Below are 22,706 nucleotides of genomic sequence, written 5' to 3' on the forward strand. Positions count from 1 at the left end.
TGTCTTGCACATTTCTAACTACAAGTTTCTGAGTGTCTTTTGTTCACAATGTAACTTTCACAAAGAAGCGCTCAACTATGCTTTCTTATCTCAACTTGAAATAAGCAACTGTAGCCTCCTGAACCTGATCAACTTCTTTGAGGCAGTCACCAAAGCCGTAGATGAGGGTAAGGTGGTTCACACAGCCTATCTTGACCTCGCCAAGGCTTTCAACACCATCCCCCATTCTGGGATTATAGCTAAACTCATTAAACTAGGTATAAATCCCTACATCACAAGGTGGGTTGCCAACTGGCTCACTGAAGGAACCCACACTGTAAAAGTTGTAGACTCCAAATCTGACCTCAAAGCAGTGACAAGTGGAGTTCCACATGGTTCCGTCCTGGGACCTCTCCTGTTTGGTATCTACTTCTCTGAAGTACAGGCTAACACAGAAGGCCTCTGGCTAACAAAGTTCGCAGATGACTGCAAACTAGGAGCCATAGTCAAGTCCCCAAATGATGTGGACATCCTACAGAAGGGCCTCGCTGAGACAGATGCTTGGTGTCAGAGCCATGGCCTCAAGCTCAATGCCAAAAAGTGCAGTGTCATCCCTTTTGGTAAAAACTCTGTACCCATGAACTACCACATAGGCAGCAATCTACTTAACACTGAATGTGTGATAAGAGACCTTGGGACCCAGGTGGACAGTAGTCTCTCCTTTGATAGTCACATCGCCACAGTAGTCAGGAAGTCCTGCTACATGGCACACCTCATCATAAAAGGGTTCTCATCCAGGAAAAAAAAGACGTCATTGTTCCTCTCTACTCGACACTCAGACCCATTATAGAGTACAACGCCCCTTTTGGAATGTACCTCACAAGTCATCTGCAGCAGCTGGAAAGGCCACAGAAGTACCTTACAAAGAGGATTACTGGCCTCAAACAAATGCCCTACACTGACCGTCTCAAAAAACTCCAGCTTTACTCCATAGCATATCGCCTACGCCGAGGTGATCTCTGCCTAACATGTAAAGCTATGTCAAACCCAGAGCTGTTGGACATGCTACACCTAAAGAAATCCCAATCCCTCCAAGCTACACACTCTAGGGACCTAAACCTTGTCACCACAATAAACAGGACATATAGATTCCTGTCCCAGAGACTTCCCATACTCTGGAAAAGGCTACCCATCTATGTCAAGCAAAGTTCTTCATTAGCACTCTTCAAGAAAAATCTTGATTAGTGGATGGGAAATAGGAAATACACACTGGGGATCACTTCTGTGTCTCTGCTCGACACTGGCACAGGAAAATAACTTTCTTGGGTGGTGTAAGCCAGGGAACCTTGTTGGCTAGGCATACGTAGGCCCTTGGGCTGATAGCCTAGTACCTACCTATGAACCTATGAAGAATATCTGAAATAATGTCGCAGTACAGAAATATTCTTTTTGGCCTAGCTTACTTAGAAGCAATATCTGAAATAATGCTCACAGAAATACAAATATAATTTCTGGCCTAGCCTGTTTATGTCTGAAATAATTCTACTTCTTCTTTCAGCTTTTCCCACTTAGGGGTTGCCACAGCGGATCACCTGTCCGCTCATGATTGGCAGTGGAGTTTTACAGTGTCGAGTTGCCAGCCCGGCGCCCAACCTTCCACAGAAGGCACACACATACACGCATTCACACCTAGGGCCAATTTAGAGTATCCAATCCACCTACAGCATGTCTTTGGGATGTGGGAGAAAACCCACGCGACCACAGGGAGGACATGCAGAGTCCGCACAGAAGGCACTCCAGTCGAGGATCGAACCGGAGAACCTCTTGCTGTGAGTCAACAATGCTAACCACTGCACCATCTGAAATAATTCTACTAAAAACGTATATTCTGACACTAGTGCTTTATCACTGTCCTCTTATCAGTAACAAATAGGGTGGTGCAAATGAGAATTTCCCGTACTTCTGTCCAGTTCATGGAAATCCCCACCACAGTAGAAGAAAATGTGAATGTAAAGGAGTGGCAGAAACTAAGACAGCTGCCCTGGGTAGGAATTTTTTCTTTTCTATACTTAAAATTCTCTCTGCTTTTCACAAAGAATACAAGTTTGAGGAAGCTTGGAAGAAACAAGTGGATTTCACCTCCTGGAGGGGATGGACAAACCTGAAATTTAGAGTCTGATAAGAGAGTAACTCCATTCTGAAATTATGGCCCTGAGATGCATGTATCCTGTTCGTCTGAAGACTATAAAGGTTCCCCACCATGACTTTTTTTTTTTTTACTTTATGGATCTATTTTTTTTTACCACCTCAATTTTGTTTTGAACAAACAAAAAGTATGAGACAGCATATGAAGCAGCATAAATATTTAATCACTTGTAATGTGTAACTAACTCACATACATTATTTATTCTGGCAAAAATTTTCTATCTGAAAGTGTCACACAGAATGGGAATCTAGGAAGTGCCTTGCCCCCCCCAAAAAAAAAAAAAACACGATGTAAACAATATTCTTAGGTGATGCCCACAAGGTCTTGATGGTGACTTTCTTAGATAACATACATCTTTTATCAAGAAAAAAAGATACAATTATGTAAAATTACTTATGACATGTTTAACAGATTTAGCAATACTTAACTTTGCTGAAAAAACACAGCAGGCCAAAACCATCCAAGAAACTTGTGCAGCTTATTAACAGCTCATAGTCTTAATCCTCTGCACTAACTGCCAGATGTACTGATAAAGACCAACACAGAAGTAAACAGCTAACTGGCTGCAAAAGGCAAACAGTGGCAATAATACCTGGGGAAGGACCAGGAAAAGCACCTGGACAGCTGCATCTGAAAGGCTGTGTGTGTCATATTTCAAACAAACTCATCTACAAAGACATCCCAACTAGAACATTCCCTCAAGTTGCAGAAATAAAAGGAAAAAAAAACTCTTTCTAAGCAGAATGGTGATACTGGGCATCCAGATCTTGCCTTCTGATGTCAAAAGGCTTCTCTAACCACATGTCAATTCTAAAAAAAAGACAATTAAGGAAATCAGGTGAAACTTTTGATTGGAAGAGCCTGGTGGACTACAGGCTATCCAATAAGAAGAAAACACAATAATATTTACCTGGTAAAGAGCTCATCCCATCGCAGCTGTGTTACTTCATGTTGTTCTCCTTTGTTCAGCAAACAGTCACATAAAACTGGATCGACAGAGACAAGGCTGAAACAAAAAGGGAATGTTAAATATACAGCTAATTCCGAAAGATCTGACAAAAAAGTCAGCTTGAAGAAAAAGAACATGACAGCTTAAAAAATATTTACTTGGGAGGATGTGAGTTAGTAACTTGGTAACTTTATACTAAAAATAAGGAAATCCTTAAACCACTTTGAATGAAACAGTAATCTCTGACCCTGATATTTTCTTTGCTGTATCGTGTTGAATTCAGAAATTAAACAGAAATGTTTCTTCTTTCACTGAAATATCTAAAAATGTGCACCCCCCCCCCCTCCAGTAGCTCACCTCTAACCTTTGCTGTTGAAGACCAGAAAGCTTTGGATTCTGGTCCCACACAGAGTACTTCAATTAACTTAAGATTACTGATACTGCAGTGCAACGCAACAGGAGTGCCATACTCCTGATTATACCGTCCTTCGGATGAAACATTAAACCATCATCCCCGCTGCTTGAGTTGGGGGTAAATCAAGTGCACATAAAAGATCCCATTGCACTTATGAAAAGAAGTAGAGGGTTGCTTTATATACATATATATTTCACACATACACACACATTTTAATACATGACACACCTTCCATTCTATTTACATTTCCATGAGATTTGCAATATTTTACTGCTTCAATTTCACCATCTGACATCTTTCATTCTATCCCTCTACAATCATCTTTTTATTTCGGCCAACACACCATCATACTCATCATACCTATTTTGTATTATACAGGAATTAATCACAGTTTCTTTTCCACAACACCCATATTGTTACCATCAATATCTTATTCCATCTGTTAACTTCACATTTTTCTTTTTCATACTCCTTGTAAAATATTATATCCATTTTTTACATTTTCAAAATCTCACTTACACTCTTTTTGAAAATTTTCCAAAAATCTTCATTCTTTTATATTCCAAAAATAATGCCTTGTCGTTTCTTCATTACAATGTTTACATTTTCTTTCATCTGTTGATTTATGTTTCTGTTCTCAAACCCATATTACCATCATGTTTCATTAAGGACATCTCAAAGAATAAACATTCCTCATATTCCTCAGCAATAACCTACTACAAAGATGATACACTCTTCCATAAGACTGGGTCTATCACTGATGACATCCAAACTGAACTTCAAAATAACTTGTCACTCCTATGTTGGTGGGTTATAATTGTCTATAACTTAATATCAACAAAACAGCATCTGTGGTACCCAGTACTGCCAGAAGCTGGCTAAAAGTAAACTATCACACTTGGACATGCAGATTAATATAAAATAGCACAAGTATTACATTTTATCTATTTTCGGCAACAAATAAGCGAAAAATAGGCACCGGAGGCCAAACCAGTTCCAACACAAGCTTCTTTTATTGGCAAAATCCACAAAGACACAAATGTTGTAAACACACTCCTGTAATGTTTATCTCTACAGCCTTGAACCAGGTCTCTGACTGCACAAATGTCTAGGTCTTCCAAGGTGAGGACTGCTTCCAGTGAATGCGGTTTTGTGTTCAGACTCCTAGCATTTAGTAGTAAAACCTTGAGGTTGCTCTTAGATGGAGTTCTTACATTGGGAATTTTGTCCTTGAGGCACTGCCTAAAAAAGGCACCATGAGGATGGCAAGAGCCTTGGCCAGCAGTCGAAATCCCTGGAGTGACAGATGAAAACTATCTCTGGCAAAGCATCGAAGTCTGTCGAACATGTCATCCCAGGCTGACAGATTCTGTATCCCCTTGGAATGACACCAGAAACTAAGCCAATTATTGAAGTCAATCATTTTCTGTTTGTATTGAGGCATCATCCTAGGTGAAGGTAAAATGCTGCTTAAGGCTAGGGAAATACCAGCCTTGAGACACATAATCCAAGAACTAAATCACATCTCTCTTCATATAGTCCAGAGAGGTACGTCTCAAGTCGTTCACACCAACATGGATTATGACCGAGTCATAACAGTACCTGTTGTTGAGAGACTTGAGTGCATGAGTGATATGACAGATCCTGGCACCAGACAGGCAGCTGACCATGACCTTCTCCTTATCCAGCCTGGTGACAGGGACATCTGAGTGTCTCGCAATGGAATCACCTATGACAGATTTTCCATTATTATATATTTTCTGAAGGGTATGAAGTCTGAAACTCAAATGAGTGTCATTATTTAGTGACTTCAATCCTTTTTGATTTACCAGAAAACCACAAATTTTATAAGGAACAGAGACAAAAAAATAAGAGGTAAAAATCTGGACAGCTGAAAGGTATGCTCTAACAACTTAACACTATCATGACTGTAATTCTGTTTTGACTTAAGGCATATATGTAACTGTTACGCTATGTCTGGATGTAGCCTCTGAGCAACCTGCATAAAATTGGGCAGAATATTGTTTCTCTGTGATTTGCAATATAAATTACCCTGCCATGTAGAATTTGTGTCTTCCTTGTTTTTTTGGATCAGGACAGAACACTGGGAGACTGATGGCTTCATTGAAGATAAATTCAAAAACAACTTTAAACATTAGTGACAGATTAGTGCATAACACAACCCTGTTCTTGTGAAAAATCAAATAAGATTGTTCCATCATGACAGACTGCAGATCACAGACATGCCATGCAGATGTCATAGAAACGAGTAAAACAAGCCCTCCAAGTAATGAACTATAAAATCAGCCTGACAGGCAGGTTCAAAAGGAGGTTAGGTCAATTTTTCAAGAACAAAGCTGAGATCCCAGGGAGGAGGAATTTGCTTTTGAGAAGATCTCATGTGCAACATTCCTTTCATCAACTGTTTGATCATAAGAAAGACGAAAGGGGAGATCCATGAGCAGACAGGGTGAGATGGCTGCAAGATGCATTTTGAGAATATTTCAAAACCAGAGGGGTCAAAACCCTTTCAGGACCTCTGCTGTTGCCTAGGCACTATTTAGAAAACCTCCTCCACCTGGAAACGCAAGATTTTTCTAGTTGCAGGTTTTCTTGCTTCCTTAAATACTTGCTGCACATCCTCATGGAAAAAGTGCTTAAAAGATATCAAAAAAGAATCATCCTGGCTGTATGCTGTAATTGCTCTTAGTTGAGGTACACCTTTCACCTCGGATGATGAGTGAGCAGATCCAGTCTGTGAGGAAGCTTATAACTGCCCTTGGCCAATTCCAATAAAAGGGATAACCAACTATGCCTAAGCCAAAAGGGAGGGTTGCTACAATGATCTTTGGTGATTCTTTCTGAATCTTTAGAAGTAATTTGGGAACCATTGGAAAGCATGGAAATGCATACAGGAACATTCATAACCATGGGAATGCTACAGCATCCGTCTTCCAAGCATGGCTACAAGGATGTCTCAAACAGAACCTTTTCAGTTGTCTGTTTTGAAAGGAGACAAAGAGAACTACCTGAAGTATTCCCTATTTCCGGATCAAGTCCTTGGAGCTTCCACATGTGAGGGTCTGTCCAGGATCTGCTTATTCTGTCTGCCACAGTGTTTTGCTCCAAAACAATGTATGAAACCTGAAGAATTAGAGAATGGTGTATGGTCAAGCTCCCAGGTCATCACTGCCAGCTAGCAAAGTGGGTATGAAGGGTATGACCTTGTATTCTCTTGCTTGTTCAGGTATCACATCACAGTAGTGTTGTCTGTGACCAACTAGAAGAGGGCCTGAAGTCCATAAGTGGTGAAGAACTTTTAAGGCATGAATCACTCCCAACATTTCTTTTACATTTACGCATCTGGCGTGTCTTAAGGGCCTCACCAAGTTTTGCACTTGAACTCCCCGGGACACGCAAAATCTGAACAGTCCATCTAAAGAGACTGAACTGGAATCTGAAGAGAGAGACAGAGTCCTGGATTCAGAGATGGTGGATCCCCCACCATTCCAGTTTTTGTTTCACAAATCCTAGCACTGGTACCAGGAAATCCAAGAGATGAAGTTGCTGGACCCAACAATTCTTCAAATACCACTGAATTTTTCTCATGTGTATTCTGGCTAGTTGTATCATGAGGACAACTAATACCACGAGGCATAGAATTTTGAGGAACACTCTTGATGAGGCCACATCTAGGAGAGAGAAATCCAAGAATATACCCGACTAAATTAGAGCTTCTCTTCTGGCAGGAAGGCCATTCTTTTTACTGTGTCTATCCAACACCCAGGAAAACAATTTGTTGAGTGGAAGGACTTCTGAAGGTTAAATGTGAAGTCCAGGTGGGGAAAGAAGGGATGCAATCTTATCTAAGGACTTCCAAGCACCTGTAGTCCGAATCTGCATAAATCATCAAGTTGCCTAAATAAGGAATATGTGGATACCTGGGGTTCTGCAACAAAAAACCACCAAGAACAGACACTTTGGAAATACTCGAGGTGCAGTAGATAGCCCAATGGTTAATGCAGAAAACTGAAAGTGTAAGCCAAACAGGAAATCTCAAGTTTCCCGAAATTGGGAACAATAGGAATATGATAAGCATCCTTGAGATCTAGAGTCGCCATGAAACAGTGGTCTGGATGCAATGCTAGGACTGACTGTAAGGTGAGCATTTTAAATTCTGCAACTTTTACAAAGGTGCTTAGAAAGGAGAAATCTAGGATGGGTCTCCAGGAGTGCTCCTTTTTGGTACCAAAAAGATTCTGGAGTAAAATCCTTGCAATTGTCTATTGCAGGCACTGGTTCTATGACCCCTACTTCTACCATGTGATGGGGCCCTGGAGGAAACTGCTCTGTCTAGTCTGGTAGAATTCCACTGAAAGGGGAGAATTTTCAAAACACTGCAAAGGGTATTCTCTATAAATTATTCTCATAACCCATCTGTCTGGAGATTATTTGTGGCCAGGCTGCATGTTGACAGAATAACTTGATGAAGGAGGAAGAGACAGGAAGCAGGTAAGGGTGCTTTGTGATTCAGCATAGTTATTTTTTTGCAGGGAGTTGATCCTTTTCCAGAAAGGAACCCTTCTTGTTCGGTTTCAAAGAATTATTCTCCTGACATTTCCTTTTGTATCACTGACATTATTTGGCCAGGAATTTTGGTTGTTCTGACCCTTGAGGAAAACAACTTGTTTGGAGAGAACATAGGTAACATGAAACATCCTAGATACCCCATACATTAATTTCCCTTTATCATCCCACTGAGAACCTGTGTAACAGAGGGTCCAAACAGTAATTCAGAACTTAAAGGTTCAGTCAAAATTTCAGCTTTTAAACAAATCAGAGCAGTTCTAATTACATAACAAAGCATATATTCTTAATACAACAAAAGCAGCACCATTTCACGACACTTTATCTGCACATTCAAGCACACTTCTCAAAGCATGTTTCGAAACCACAGTGAAATTAAAAACAATTTCATTTATATAAGACTTCAGGTCTGCACATAAGGATGTAGCAAAACCATCCAAACCTTATGCACACTGTAAAATAAATCAATACATATAACCTTGATAATGTAATATTCCAAGGCTACATTTTTGTAGGTATCTGTAGGTACATGACCTACAGATTGACAATGCGTATCTTAATGAATGTTTAAGACTGAACAGAGTTCCAAAAGGGCTGAAAACTTACAAATTCTCTAATGGGATTTCTGTAAGTCAGCCGGAACTTGAAGAATTATTAGCCATGTTTGATCGTCATGGCATGGAACTATTGCAGTTCATCATTAGGATTAATACTTCGGAAATTAATGTATTGTTTGATGATATTAATGTACTTAATGATGAAATACAGTCTGATGTGAATTTTATTAGATATAAGGCTAAGTATGATTGTGTGTTTGACAAAACTGAAGAACATGTCAGGGAGAATGTTGTTAGGAAGCAAAGGAAACTTAAAAGGGATGAAATGGAATACAAACAAAAAAATGGCTTACCCACTACCTAAAAGTTACTTGGATCCCCCCACTAGTGTGGGAAGGGTGGGGGTTATGGATGCAGGAACAGATTCAGTAGTTTTGAGTGTGGGGATGGGGTTAATGATGTTGCAATGCAACAATATTTTAATGAGGAAGAAGTTTTTGAACGGAGTTACCCACTCCTAAGGAGGTCCGAAAGGATCTTTAATAGGAACCAAAACAATCACAACAATTTTTTAGTACAGCAGGGCACAACGAAAGGGCACAGACCTAGAGATCAGAGGAATTACTGGAGGAACAACAGGGGGAACAGATATTAAAGTTAAACGATGGCAATGAACCCATCATTACTTCCTTTGGAGGGAAGATGTTGAGTTACCTGGGTTTCAACAGTTTCAACTACACAGACCAGATTATAACCAAGACCCATGTTTCCCTTTTTAAGAGGGAAATGGAATTTGTTCCTAGTAGGAACTTTGATATCTCTAAGGTTTTAGTTGAATTTAAATTGTACCTTAGGAAACTGAATTTTGATCTCCTCTTTAAATACACTATCATTCCTAGTAGGCAAGGACTTTTCAAGAAGAAAAGTTTGTTTAACCCCCCCCCCCCCCCGCTAGCACCCTACTCTGTAGTTTGAGAAGGTTTCTTTCTGGGAGTTGTAGGCCTGATAAATCTCCCTGGTGTAAAGATAATACAACTTAGATGGGGGAAGAAGGGTTATTAAGAATTCGGAGGTCATCTGATAATTTGAGAAACATGAAACCCGACAAGGGGGGAGGGGTTGTTATAGTAGATAAGCACGACTATGTCAATGACATATCGAATATGCTGAACGACATCGATCAGTACAAAGTGGTCTCAATCAGATTCACACTGCCCACAGGCGGATACAACTTTTCTTGGAGGACAGTTTATTGCAAGGGGTAATTAATGAAGAGATTCACCATTTCTTGATTAATAAACATCCATACATCCCTATGGTCTTTGGTATTCCCAAAGTACATAACAATGCGGCGCATCCTCCATACAGACTGATTGTGGCAGCCCACAATAGTTCCATTTATTCCTTGGATATTTTTGTTGACCGACTTCTGAAGAGCGCTATGCGCCCCCTTCCTCGTGTCCTAATTGATTCATTGGATTTTTTAACCAAGATTAAACAGGAATATTTTAGTATAACAACAGGTTTTTCCACTACTGATGTTGTGGACTTGTTTAATTCTATACCCCATGATTTAGGACTGGAACTTTTCCATGAGGCCCTATGTGATCACACTAGCTTGGATGGGGGGCTTTATCCATTTTGTTGTGGAAGTAATGGAAGTTATTTTATAAAACAACTACATAACCTTTGAGGACGAGTACTTTAGACAACAGAAAGGAGTGGCTATGGGGTCAAGTAGTGCCCCCATTTTTTCCAATTTAGTCATGGTGTCCTGGGAGAAGAGGTTTGTTTTCAGTTCTGGGTTTGAGACGAAATGGATTGTATACCTCCGGTTCCTGGATGATATATTTGTTCTGTGGAAAGGGGCTGAGTCAGTGGTGTACGGCTTTTTTGATTACATCAATCAGGTGTGCCCCTATTTCAGGTTCACTCATCATTTTTCAAGAGATAGCATAAATTACGTGGATGTTACGAGCAATTTACGTCCAAAATATTCCGCAAACCGACATACTCCAATAGTTTTCTGGCTTTTGACAGTAAACATCCTTTTTATACAAAGAAAAATTTGGTGAGAGGACAGATGATTAGAGGTGCTAGAATGTGTTCAACCCTGATGGATTACAAAGCTGAATTAGGTAACCTGACACAGCCAGGGAGGTTTTGGAAGAATGGGGGGGGGAGTTTACACCCCTACTGGGTAGTGTGAAGTCTATTAAGGAGTTCAAACAGAAACAGGATGGTCATTTTTCTAATGCCATGGTCACACATTTCAGCCCCTTGGGACAGATCGTACGGAAAACTGTATCCAAAAACTGGGTCATTTTGGAAGGTAACAATGAGGTGTTCAACGTTGTTGGGGCATCACCTCTTTTTGTACACAAAGTAGGGCCCAGTATTAAGTACTACTTGGAACACCCCTTATCCCAGGATGATAGAGGCAAAGGGACCAGAAAATGTGGATCATATAGATACTGCCCATGTATTTTGGAGGATACATCTTTGATGGCAGGTGAATTTAGGAGTAGGGTACATTTAGTCAACTGTGGTAGTAAGGGATTAGTTTACTTGTGTGTTTGTCAAAGATGCCAAGGGTTTTACGTTGGCAAAACTGAGAGGGCATTACATAAGCGTATTTACGAATACCTATATGCCATTGAAAATAAAAACATGAACAACTCCCTTTACAAACACACAATGACATGTCCTGGGTAGGTTAAGTTTAAGTTTGGGATTTTAGAAATTGTTGCTAAGGATCCCCGGGGAGGGGACTGGGGTAACAGGATTTGTAGCAGTGAAGTTAAATGGCAACTGAGGTTGGGAGCCACTTACTCACCAGCTATAAATGAACATGTTTCCCTGGTACCAGTTTTGAAAGAGGCAGCCTCAAACTTCTGTAATAAACGTTAATATCTGATATGACAGTTCACTGGCCAGTATGTTACTCATTTACTTTTTACAGGTGTAATGCAACACATTTTTTATATATTTTTTATTTTCATCCTTTTTTTACATGCAATTTAGGGGTTAAAAAAAGTTTTTGCAACGTTAACGGAGTGGTTGTCAATTGATTGTGTTAGTGAGTAATGGTATTTCAGCAGTCACAATGGTGAAGCACTAAGTTTGATAAAGTCCAGGATTTACGTGGATGAAACTGCTTACCACTTTGACTACTGCAATTGGGAGATGGGATTATTGTGCATTTACTGGCTTTTACATTTCATTTTATTGGTCTTCTTGATGGAATAAACATTTTGTCTGTTATCTTCAACATTGGAAGTCTTATTTCAGCAAGTTGGTGAGGCAGTGTGGACTAAGGTGGAATTGTTTTTTTACTGTGTTTGTTTTTTTCCACTGGAGCACTCTATTGTGCTCTTTATTCTAAAGGCTAGATATTACTAGAAATGGACACTATTTTGCCTTGTAACCATTTCCCTCTATCAGGGGGGTATTCGCCTCATAGCAAGATGTTGTCCTGTTCAATTCTCAGCTAGAGCGTCTTCTGTGTGGAGGCATACGTGAATGGGGCGTGCCTTCGCTGAAGGTTGTGCGTCAGGACTGGTAACCCGGTACGTAAAAATCCACTACCAATCATTAGCGGACTGGAGTTCCGCTGTGGCAACCTCTAACCGGGAAAAGCCGAAAGACACAAACATCAGGGGGGTATTGGATCAGATAAAGCCAAAGACTTTTTATTTGACAGGTAGCTAGGAATATGCAGCTGGGTCAGCAGTCAAGTGAGACGAGACGCATCATATCCAAAGAGACCTTGTAGTTTCTCTGAGGCTTTTTATGCACTCCTGAAATAGATATTGGCATCCCACAGGCAGCTTTGTATACATCTTCCAAAGTCAGTAAGAGAGGAGGGATAACCACGGAATTGGGCATCTCATCCACTATAAGGTCATAAACCCTACCTATCTCTGGGTTAGCTCCCAACTGCTCCCAAGCAAAATCATCACTAAATCTAGTAATTATCTGAGGAAGGCTGCACACTTGCTTGAACTTATGTTCAGGTTCAATTTCCAGAGAATCACTTACAGCCATGGATGAAAACACAACCACCAAAAGTAGCTGTCTGCAGAACACTCTTAGCCAAAGAAACCACATCAGCCCTACAAAAAACTTCAATCAGATTATTAGCTGTATGATGAATCATCTACTACTTTTTCTTGTGAACTTTACTATTAGACAAAACATCTGGGGACAGAGTACTACATCTGGCAAGGGGTTTGTTTATCCCGGACTACTCCTGCACCTAAAGGGTTTGGTTCTCCCATACACATGTGCCAGGTAATGGAAGTGTCCCAGAGGATGTGTCTAAACACTGTTCCACAGTGATTGGCAAAGCTACACTGGAGTGAGTAAGTGCAAAGTGCAAAAGATAAGTGGTCTGCAGGCCAAGCAGTGGCTCTAACAGAATCACTAACTGTAGGCCGAGAAATTTTTTCCTTTTGCTTTTTTTTTTTCTTTTTAGTTGCAACCTATTTTGATGGAGGGGGTACCAGATTTAGGATCCACCAAATTAGGGAAGAGAACACCAGCCAGAAAAATAAACTGACAGCACCAGATCATTTATTACAAAAAGCACTTAAAGTTTTTAGTAATAAGTATGTCCCAAAATAAGTAAACGCTGATAAAATGTCCTACTGTCACAAAAAAGTACAGTTTTGTACCTACCATACATGTAGATGTTCGAGTGTCTTCACTGCTGCAGTCATTACACTTGGGTTATCCTGCCATCAGGCGGTCCCGCAGTCGGCCAGAGTTACAAAGTCTTGGTCCGGCGTCGGTTGTTGTCGCTTCTTCCCTGACGTTAGTGCGCCAGGGGTATATAAGATGCAGCCAACGCCATTTTCTTCAGTTTTTCTTGCCCCAGATGTCAGGTGCCCCCAAATAGATAGGCAATACATATTGCTAATAAAACATACATAAAAAGTAAAACAAAAATTTTCAGTTACAAGCAAATACACCACATAGGTAGTATAGGGTAGTTTAGTGAAGATAAGTTCCAGCTAAGAAAGAGGGGATGGAGGGAGGGTAACCTGGACTGCAGCAGTGAAGACACTCGAACATCTACATTTATGGTAGGTACAAAACTGTACTATGTTCGTGTTTCACTGCTGCAGTCATTACACTTGGGTTGAATCCCAAAGATGAGGTAGGGTGGCTGGTTCTATAGAGGATTTGAGGTGGCTATGAGGCCCTACAGCACTGTAGTGGCAAAGCCCGCTCTGGATCTAGAATAAAGAGGCAAGTGATAATGCTTGGTAAAGGTGTGCACTGAACTCCAAGTTGCAGCTTCCAAGATGTCTTTGGTAGGTACTCCTCTAAGGTAGGCAGTTGAAGTGGCTGTTGCCCTGGTGGAATGTGGCCTAATATTACTAGGTACAGGTTTCCCATGCTGTGTGTAGCAGAAACGGATACAGTGTCCTATCCACTTTGAAATGGTCTGCTTTGAAATAGCCTTTCCCTGTGATCCTGCAGCAAATGCTACAAACAATTCCTCAGTTTTTCTGAAAGCTTTTGTTTTGTCCAAGTAGAAAAGTAACTGTCTGTGTATGTCCAATGAATGCAGAAGTCTCTCCCCTTTGTTCTGTGGATTTGGATAAAAAGTTGGCAAGTGAATAGATTGGTTAAGAGCCACACTGGATACTACCTTTGGCATAAATGGTTTGTTCTTAAAGAAACCCTGTCTTGGTGAAAAATGATGAAAGGCTCCACTGCCATTAGTGCCTGTAACTCTGAGTCTCTTCGTGAGGTTATTGCCAGAAGCAGAGCAGTTTTCCATGACACGTTTTAATTCTGCTGAATTGGCTGGCTCAAAACAAGGTAAAGTTAGTTTTTATAAGACAAAATTGAGTTCCCAAATTGGTGTTGGTGCTCTCCGGGGTGATCTTATGTTTTTAACCCCTCTGAGGTACTGTTTTAGCAATGGATGAGAGAAAATAGGAGGATCTGTGTTGTAATGAGCCGAGATGGCAGGGGCGTGGATCTTAATGGATGAAAAAGATAGTCCTTGTCCAGCATCTCAGTTAAGTATTGTAATATCTGAGGAATATTTGGGACACTTTTCTGAATAAGATTTCCTGGTGCTAGGCCTCTTGGCCTCCAAAATGACATCCATAGCAGCTTTAGAGAGGGGTGTTGTCTGCTTGACTAAGGAATCTGCCATGCAGCCAGGTTTAAGGTTTTGAACTGACTGTGCAGGATCTGATTGTTTTGTTGAGTCAGAAGGTGTGGAGTTTGAGGTAAAATCCATGGTGGGCCTTGAGCTAAGCTCTTTAAGATTGGGTACCAGTGCTGGCGTGGCCAGTCTGGGACAATCAGGATCATCTGTGTTTTTTCTTGCCTGGCTTTTAGGAGTGCCTTTGAAAGGAGAGGCAGTGGTGAGAAGGCATAAACCTTTAGGCTTTTCCAGCTGAACGAGAGAGCATCCACTTTCCATGCTTGTGTGTGATAATTCCTTGTGCAGAATTTTTGTAGTTGGCAATACATTGGGGAGGCCAAAAGATCTATGTCTGGGCACCCCCATTTTTGTGATATCATGCTGAATACTTGTGGATTTAATTTCCACTTGTGAGGATCCATGATGTTTCTGCTTAAGTCGTCTGCCAGAGTATTTTTCTTTCCTGGCAGGAATTGTGCTTGTAGATGAACTTGATAGGTTAGAGCTGTGTTCCACAAAGTCATGGCGTGTCTGCATAGGGGATAAGAATGAGTGCCCCCTTGCTTGTTTATGTACCACATAACTGTGGTGTTGTCTGTCTTTAATAATAGTTGTCCTGGATGCAGAAGGTCCTTGAAAGCTGTTAGGGCATTTTGCACAGCTAACATCTCTTTTTGATTGATGTGAAGATGCATTTGGTCTGCGGCCCACTTGCCCTGAATACATTTTCCTGCCATGTGTGCGCCCCAGGCGTAATCCGAAGCATCTGTTGTTAGTGTCTGCCTGGTTGTGGGTAGAGTGAAAGGCTGTCCCTTGTTGAGGTGACATGCCTGTGCCCACCATCGAAACTTCTGTTGTAGGCAGGGAATTAGTGGTATTACTGCTTCCAAACTGTGACAGTCAAAGTATGAGATGAAAAACTCAGTTGCAATAGCGTAGTCAAAAGTTTAATACCCGCTTTCGTCACTGGACTTCATCAGAATGCAGCAAATATCACAATTCAAAGCATTTAAATACTAAGACAAATTACATACTAATTAATCAATTAAAAATCAATTAATTGAATAGTTAAAACCAAATAAAAATACTATTCACTTAACTAAAAAATTCAAGAGAATCACATCCTTTGTTAACATGTAACTTCCTATACTTTAAAAAGCATTTGATGTTGATGGAATCGTTTAAACCGGGAAATTTATCTGCATTAAGTTTGATTTGCCACATAGTTTCACGCTGTTCTAAAAAATTCTTGAAATCACCTGCTCTAAGATCAGGGTGCACAACTTCCAAAATAGCAAATAAAAATTGTTTTGTATGTATTACAAACTTTAGTGTGTTTATAAAGGGCGTTGTTTTCATCCTTCGTCTTTATACTATATAAATGCTCCCTGATTCTAGTTTTTAAACTACGTGTGGTCATTCCTATGTAAAAAGCAAAACAACCGGAACATTGACTAATGTAAACAACCCCCATTGTCTTGCAGTTTACATATTAGTATGTAATTTGTCTTAGTATTTAAATGCTTTGAATTGTGATATTTGTTGCATTCTGATGAAGTCCAGTGACGAAAGCGGGTATTAAACTTTTGACTACGCTATTGCAACTGAGTTTTTCATCTCATACTTTGACTGTGACATTATTTATTTGGTTTTGTGCTTCGTATATTTTATCTGGTGCTTTTTGGAGCAATGTCTGACGTAGGAGATGATGAACTTTTAAATTTATCAGTACATCCTACGCCGACTTCGGCGGCTACTTCTTTAAGCGAGCTTTTGACGGCTACACTTTTGGATATACAAAGCTCTTTAAAAATTTTGGTTTCGAAGGCCAATCAAAATGAACGTACCAACGTGGCAGGTGAGCGCACCGACGAGGAATTGAGTCCCAATTCATCGTTCCAAGAGCTTGACACGGTTATTGAAGCTGGGGACAAGCGTGACAAGGATTATTGCCGGGCAGCGGCGTCTAGTTCACGAGGGAAATCTCTTTTGGACAATGTTGCTGGTTGCAAGTCAGTGCAAATTTTTCTCGACGGAGTACGAAACCCGTTTGGATATTCAGGTAAAGAGCACCGTGACCTTAATTACAATGATGTAAACAACAAGCGTAATCTGTTAGTGAGGCTATTGAAAAGGCATCGCTCACTTGATTTAGAAAACTGCTATTTTAAGCGCTGTATAGACTTGGGAATAGTCCCTAAGGGACTAAGATTTTTCAAATGTCCCAATGGGGTTACTATTGCTTCACAATTCTTTAAGACTTTGGTTAACTTTTTTAACACAGCTGGAATTGATTTTTTAAAGTTACTCCTTGAGAATAATCTTGAAAAAATGAGTGACCTAAAGGTTGAGATTATGCAGGTGGAGAGTGAATTAAAAGGACTGTTGGGTGATATTAAGGCGAGTGAATTATTTACGGCATTACACGACGAATTAGAACAACATACCGCCGAAGTAACCAGCCGTAAGCAGGTTAAATTAACCCGCGATATGATTGCCTATGACAACGGTTCTGTATACAACAATTTTGCCAACAGAAGTAATTATATAGCACAGAAAGGCGAAATTAATCGCCGAAAGGTTTCAAATCAGTGGGGCGAAAGAACTTACAGCACTATTACCAATGGTTCAAAGGATCTCAGGTTAGTTGGGGCTAATGATGCCACAGGCGACAACGGGAAACATCTAGAGCACCAAAAAACTATTAGTGACTTTAACATTTCTTTTAATAAAGATTCAACTGCTAAGAATCTCGGTGATACTGACAGCATTGTCGAGAAAGCAGTTACAATCATTGACAATAATGAAGAGGAGACTAATGGACATTGTACCAATATTGATGGGTCAGTTAGACCTAAAGTCAAGACGGGCAATAACATTGGTGGTAACACCACATCAGGTTCTTCTTCTACATCAACTTTTTTAAACAAAAAAGGAAATTACAACAGCAGGAACACTGTTTTGACCCGCAGTCGGACCTTTCTAGGGTCCAACTCTTCGGGGGACGAGACCTAGAAAGGACATTAGACCAATTTAACATAATAAATCTGACTGACCATCGTTTTTCTGACTGCGAAATTAATGTTTTGAAATATGGATTGAATTTTATTCCTACTTCTAGGGCTAACGTCACTAACACTATTATTGATATTAAGAAATTTACCAGGAAATTAAATGTACATTATGTGTTGGATTTTTTAACCAAACAAGAGAATAGAAACAAGACTTTAATTAAACCTTCAATTTTTACCCCTCATTTACATCACACCATAAAGGTGTTTGAAGAACAATGTATATCAGATATTAGTAAGGTCTTGAATAATAATAGGTACATTACTGACAACCTTACTAGGGATGAGAGACAGGCTCTGAAGAACCTGAAGTCAGTTAGCAAAGATTTCAGGTTCATGAAGAGCGATAAAGGTGGAAATATTGTAGTCATGAGTCAAAAGGCTTATCAAATCAAAATGTTAGACATTATCAATAACCATGAGGATTATGAGATTATTAGTCTTTATGACTTTAACCGGAGAGTGCGTTTTGTACATTCCGAATTGTATGGTTTATTTATGACAGGTGACATTACTCGTGAAGTTTACGATTTTTGTGTGGTTGTTGAGCCACGAATAGGGGTGATTTTTGGGATACCTAAAACCCATAAGAATATAGAAAATCCCCCTTTGAGACCTATTGTCTCCTGTCCACATTCAGTAACCGAAGGTATTTCCTTGGTTATTGATGCTATTCTGGGTCCTATTTTAAGTGAAGAAATTTCCTATATTAAGGATTCCTGGCATTTTCTAAGCAGATTTGGGACTTTTTTACAGGATTATGGATTTGATCCTTTAAAACACATTTTTTTCACTGTTGATGTCATCTCTTTGTACACCTGTATTCCTCATTCAGCAGGAATTGATGCAGTTTGTGATTTTTTTACACAGGAAGGGTGGTAGATTCACCACTGGAGTTATTTCCACCATTAGGTTATTCTTAGAATTAATTTTGGAAAACAATTGTTTTCTTTTTGGTGACAAATATTACAGACAAAAGAAAGGAGTGGCCATGGGTTCATCGGCTGCTCCAGCCTTTGCAAATTTAGTCATGGCCTGGTGGGAGTCTGAGGTGATGCCCATTTTGAACCAAAAATTTAACATCAGGTTTTACTGCCGTTTTATTGATGATTTATTTTTTGTAATTGAAGGTGATTCAACTACAGTTAATGAATTGTTTTTGGACATTAATTTATCTTCTGATTTTTTGAAATTCACCAAGGGTAAAGTGGGATTGTGGGTCAATTTTTTGGATGTTTTACTGTACTGGGATGACAAGGATTGTCGTTTACACAGTAGGATCCATCGTAAAGAGACATTTACAAATGGGTATTTACATCACTCTAGTAACCATCCCAGGCATGTTATTAGAAACATTCCCCGTGGTCAGTTCATACGGGCTAGTCGGATGACATCTAAGCAAAGTGACCTACTTGATGAATTAAAAATTATTATTTCCCTATTTGCTAACAGGGGGTATGTTATTGAACAATTGAGTTTAATTAGTGATGAGGTTTTAAGGAGACGTCCATGTACTTTTAAACCATTAATGGACTTTCCTATTTTAACAGCTGGAGGTGTTAAGGATGGAGACAAAGTTAATGAGATCAATGCACACATTATGTGCTCCCTTGACACTAGTTCAGATGGAGCACTGATTAGACAAGTAATTATTGACAATTGGAAAATCATTAATGGTAACGAAGACATTAGAAAAACAGTAGGTGGAGGTCCTTCGTTTGTTTTCAGAAATCACCATAATCTAAAAAGGATTTTGGAAAGTAATATTCCGGTTGAATCAAAAATAAACACCAACAAGACAGGGATGCACTGTTGCCATAGTTGCAACACGTGCAGATTTATTTCTGAGGGACCATACATTAAGATTGAAGCAATAGATAACACTTTTAAGGTTCCTGGATATGTAGACTGCAAGACAATGGGGGTTGTTTACATTAGTCAATGTTCCGGTTGTTTTGCTTTTTACATAGGAATGACCACACGTAGTTTAAAAACTAGAATCAGGGAGCATTTATATAGTATAAAGACGAAGGATGAAAATTAGAAGTTATGTACCTACCATAACGTTCCATGTTAGTTGTCTTCTCTCGCCTTCTTTCTTGCTGGATGGGTTCGGAGCCGATCCTCGGCTCCGACTCGGCACTTGCTTTAGCTCGAGAACTCCTTTTACCAGCTCGAGGCAACCCTATATCCCATGATGCAAGGCGGAACTACCTCAGATCTCGTTTGGCAGCTAACTGACCCTGCTAAAGACTATCCTAACATAATTAGGAACCATGGTTCCTAAAAGAAGTCCTCATAACAATGCTCCAGAGGAAGCAATCTAATAGGAACTCTCAAGATCTGTCCAGGCCAGGGGAAGGAGGGAGGGCAAGAAAGAAGGCAGAGAAGACAACTAACATGGAACGTTATGGTAGGTACATAACTTCTAAATGTTAAGTTGTCAATCTCGCCTTCATTCTTGCTGGATGGGACCGCGTCCCTAGCACCTGTATCCGGGTGGCTCAATGGAACAGACTCTTGAGAACTGTGGAACCAAAACTGGCCCTATCTCTGGAGGCCAAATCCAACTTGTAATGAGACACAAAGGTATGAGGCGTGGCCCAAGTAGCTGCTGCACAAATAGTGTCAATGGGAAGTCTATCCTGAAAGGCTACAGAAGTGGATAGACTCCTGGTCGAATGTGCTTTTGGCTTAGAAGATAGTTGTTTGCCCCTGAGAGAGTACACATAGGAAATGGTGGAAGTCAACCACCTAGATAAAGTCACTTTAGAAACTGGAAGACCTAACCTGTTTTCTGCATAGGAGACAAACAATTGGTCTGATTTTCTAATTTGTTTAGTCCTATGCAAGTAGTATCTGAGCTGACGATGGACATCCAAAAAGTGCAGCTTCTGTTCAGCTCTGTCAGAATAGTTAGGAAAGAAAACTGGTAGATCTATAGATTGGTTAATATTGGTTTGAGATACAACCTTGGGAAGAAAGGAAGGGTTAGTTCTTAACGAAACCCTATCCTTATGAAAAACCAGATAAGGTGAACGAATACAGAGGGCCTGAATCTCAGAAACTCTTCTTGCAGAAGTAACAGCCAGTAAAAATATAGTTTTCCACGTCAACAACTTTAAAGAACATGTAGCAGACGGTTCGAAAGGAGGTAGAATTAGAGATGCCAACATTAAGTTTAGATCCCATTGCGGAGGAGGATGTTTCACAGGCGGTTTTAGGAGAAAAACTCCTCTCAAAAAGGCCCTGCATAACCTATGAGACATGATGTTATTGTCATGCAAGCCAACGTGATACTTGGAAATAGCAGCCAGTTGTACTTTGACTGTAGATGACGAGGATCCTGAATGAAAAACCTCCGCCAGGAAATCCAAAACAGAATGTACAGGAGCAGTAAAAGGATCAATATTTCTGGCGTTTGCCCAAATTGAAAAACGTCGCCACTTGCTAGCATAAATAGTTCTAGTGGACGACTTCAAAGAAGACACTAAAATGTCTCTGACTGAGTCAGAAATCATTGGAAGCCTGGCTAGGGAAGGAAGTGGAGAAACCAAGCAGTGAGGTTGAGAGAATGAATGGCCCGGTGCTGCTGACCCGACTGGTGGATCAAAAGATCCGGAACTGGGTCCAGATGCCAGGGCTGCACCAGAAGATGACGATGTAGAGACGGAAACCAAATTTGTCGAGGCCAATATGGAGCAATGAGGATCAATTTGGCTCTCAAAACGGTGGCTTTCTGAATGACTTGTGGAATCAATGGAAAGGGAGGAAAAGCATAAAGAAGTCCCCGAGGCCAATCCTGGGTTAGAGAGTCTCTCAAGGGTTGGCCTGGAAGGGGAAATAGTGAGAAGTAATCTGGGCACTTGCTGTTTTGAGAGGTAGCGAAAAGATCGCAACAAGGAGTGCCCCACTTCAGAAAAATCTGATCCACTACAGATTGATTGAGAGACCACTCGTGAGGCATCAGAATAGATCTGCTTAGCCTGTCCGCCAATAGGTTGGACCTGCCGGGGATGTGCGTTGCTATCAGAAACCGCTGAGAAGAGATCGCCCATTGCCAAAGTCTGAGAGCTTCTCGACATAACGGATAGGACCTGGTTCCGCCCTGTTTGTTGATGTACCAGACCACGGACATGTTATCCGTTTGTACTGCAATAGTCCCCGTGGGAAGAAAGTCGTCGAGGGCTTGCAACGTTAAAAGCACTGCTCTCATCTCCAGGACATTTATGTGCAGATGGTATTCTATGGGTTGCCACGTCCCGTGGACCATCCTGCCCTGATAATGCCCCCCCCACCCGATCAGAGAGGCATCCGTGGTGACGGTGGCAACTGGAGGAGGGGGAATAAAGGGTCGGCCCTGATGAAGAAGAGGGGAAGATATCCACCATCGTAGATGAGCCCTGCACGACTGTGTCACCAAGATTTCGTGTCTCATAGGAAGATTGTGGTACGACCACTGCGGGAATAACATCCACTGCAGGAGACGCATGTGGAAGCAAGCCAGTGGAAGAAGAACAATGGCCGCAGCCATTAGGCCTAGAACTTTCAAGACAAACCTGGCTTTGATCTTGTTGCTTAGTAACAGAAGCTGAACAAATTTCTTGATGTCCAGAATCCTTTGATCTGTTAGCCTGGCTAACATTTTGACGGTATTTAACTCTGCGGCTATAGAGGTGATAGATTGTCAAGGCAGCAGAGAGGATTTTTCGAAATTTACCGAAATTCCCAGTTTCTTGCAAAGCTGTAGGGTGTAGTCCCTGGACCGAAGAA

The 22,706-nt window shown here is 40.6% G+C and overlaps 1 protein-coding gene across 1 annotated transcript in view; it reads right to left on the reverse strand.

The window, feature by feature from the left end:
• The window catches only part of EIF2D (eukaryotic translation initiation factor 2D), a 486,000-nt gene that overhangs the window by 111,472 nt on the left and 351,822 nt on the right, over nt 1–22,706 (reverse strand). The window contains exon 12 of the mRNA XM_044076862.1: nt 3,096–3,191. Within this exon, the coding sequence (XP_043932797.1) occupies nt 3,096–3,191 (96 nt within the window). The remainder of the gene's footprint in view (nt 1–3,095; nt 3,192–22,706) is intronic.

Source organism: Protopterus annectens, chromosome 7.part0 (genome assembly GCF_019279795.1).
Source record: "Protopterus annectens isolate FY-2018-M chromosome 7.part0, PAN1.0, whole genome shotgun sequence".
NCBI lineage: Eukaryota > Metazoa > Chordata > Ceratodontiformes > Protopteridae > Protopterus > Protopterus annectens.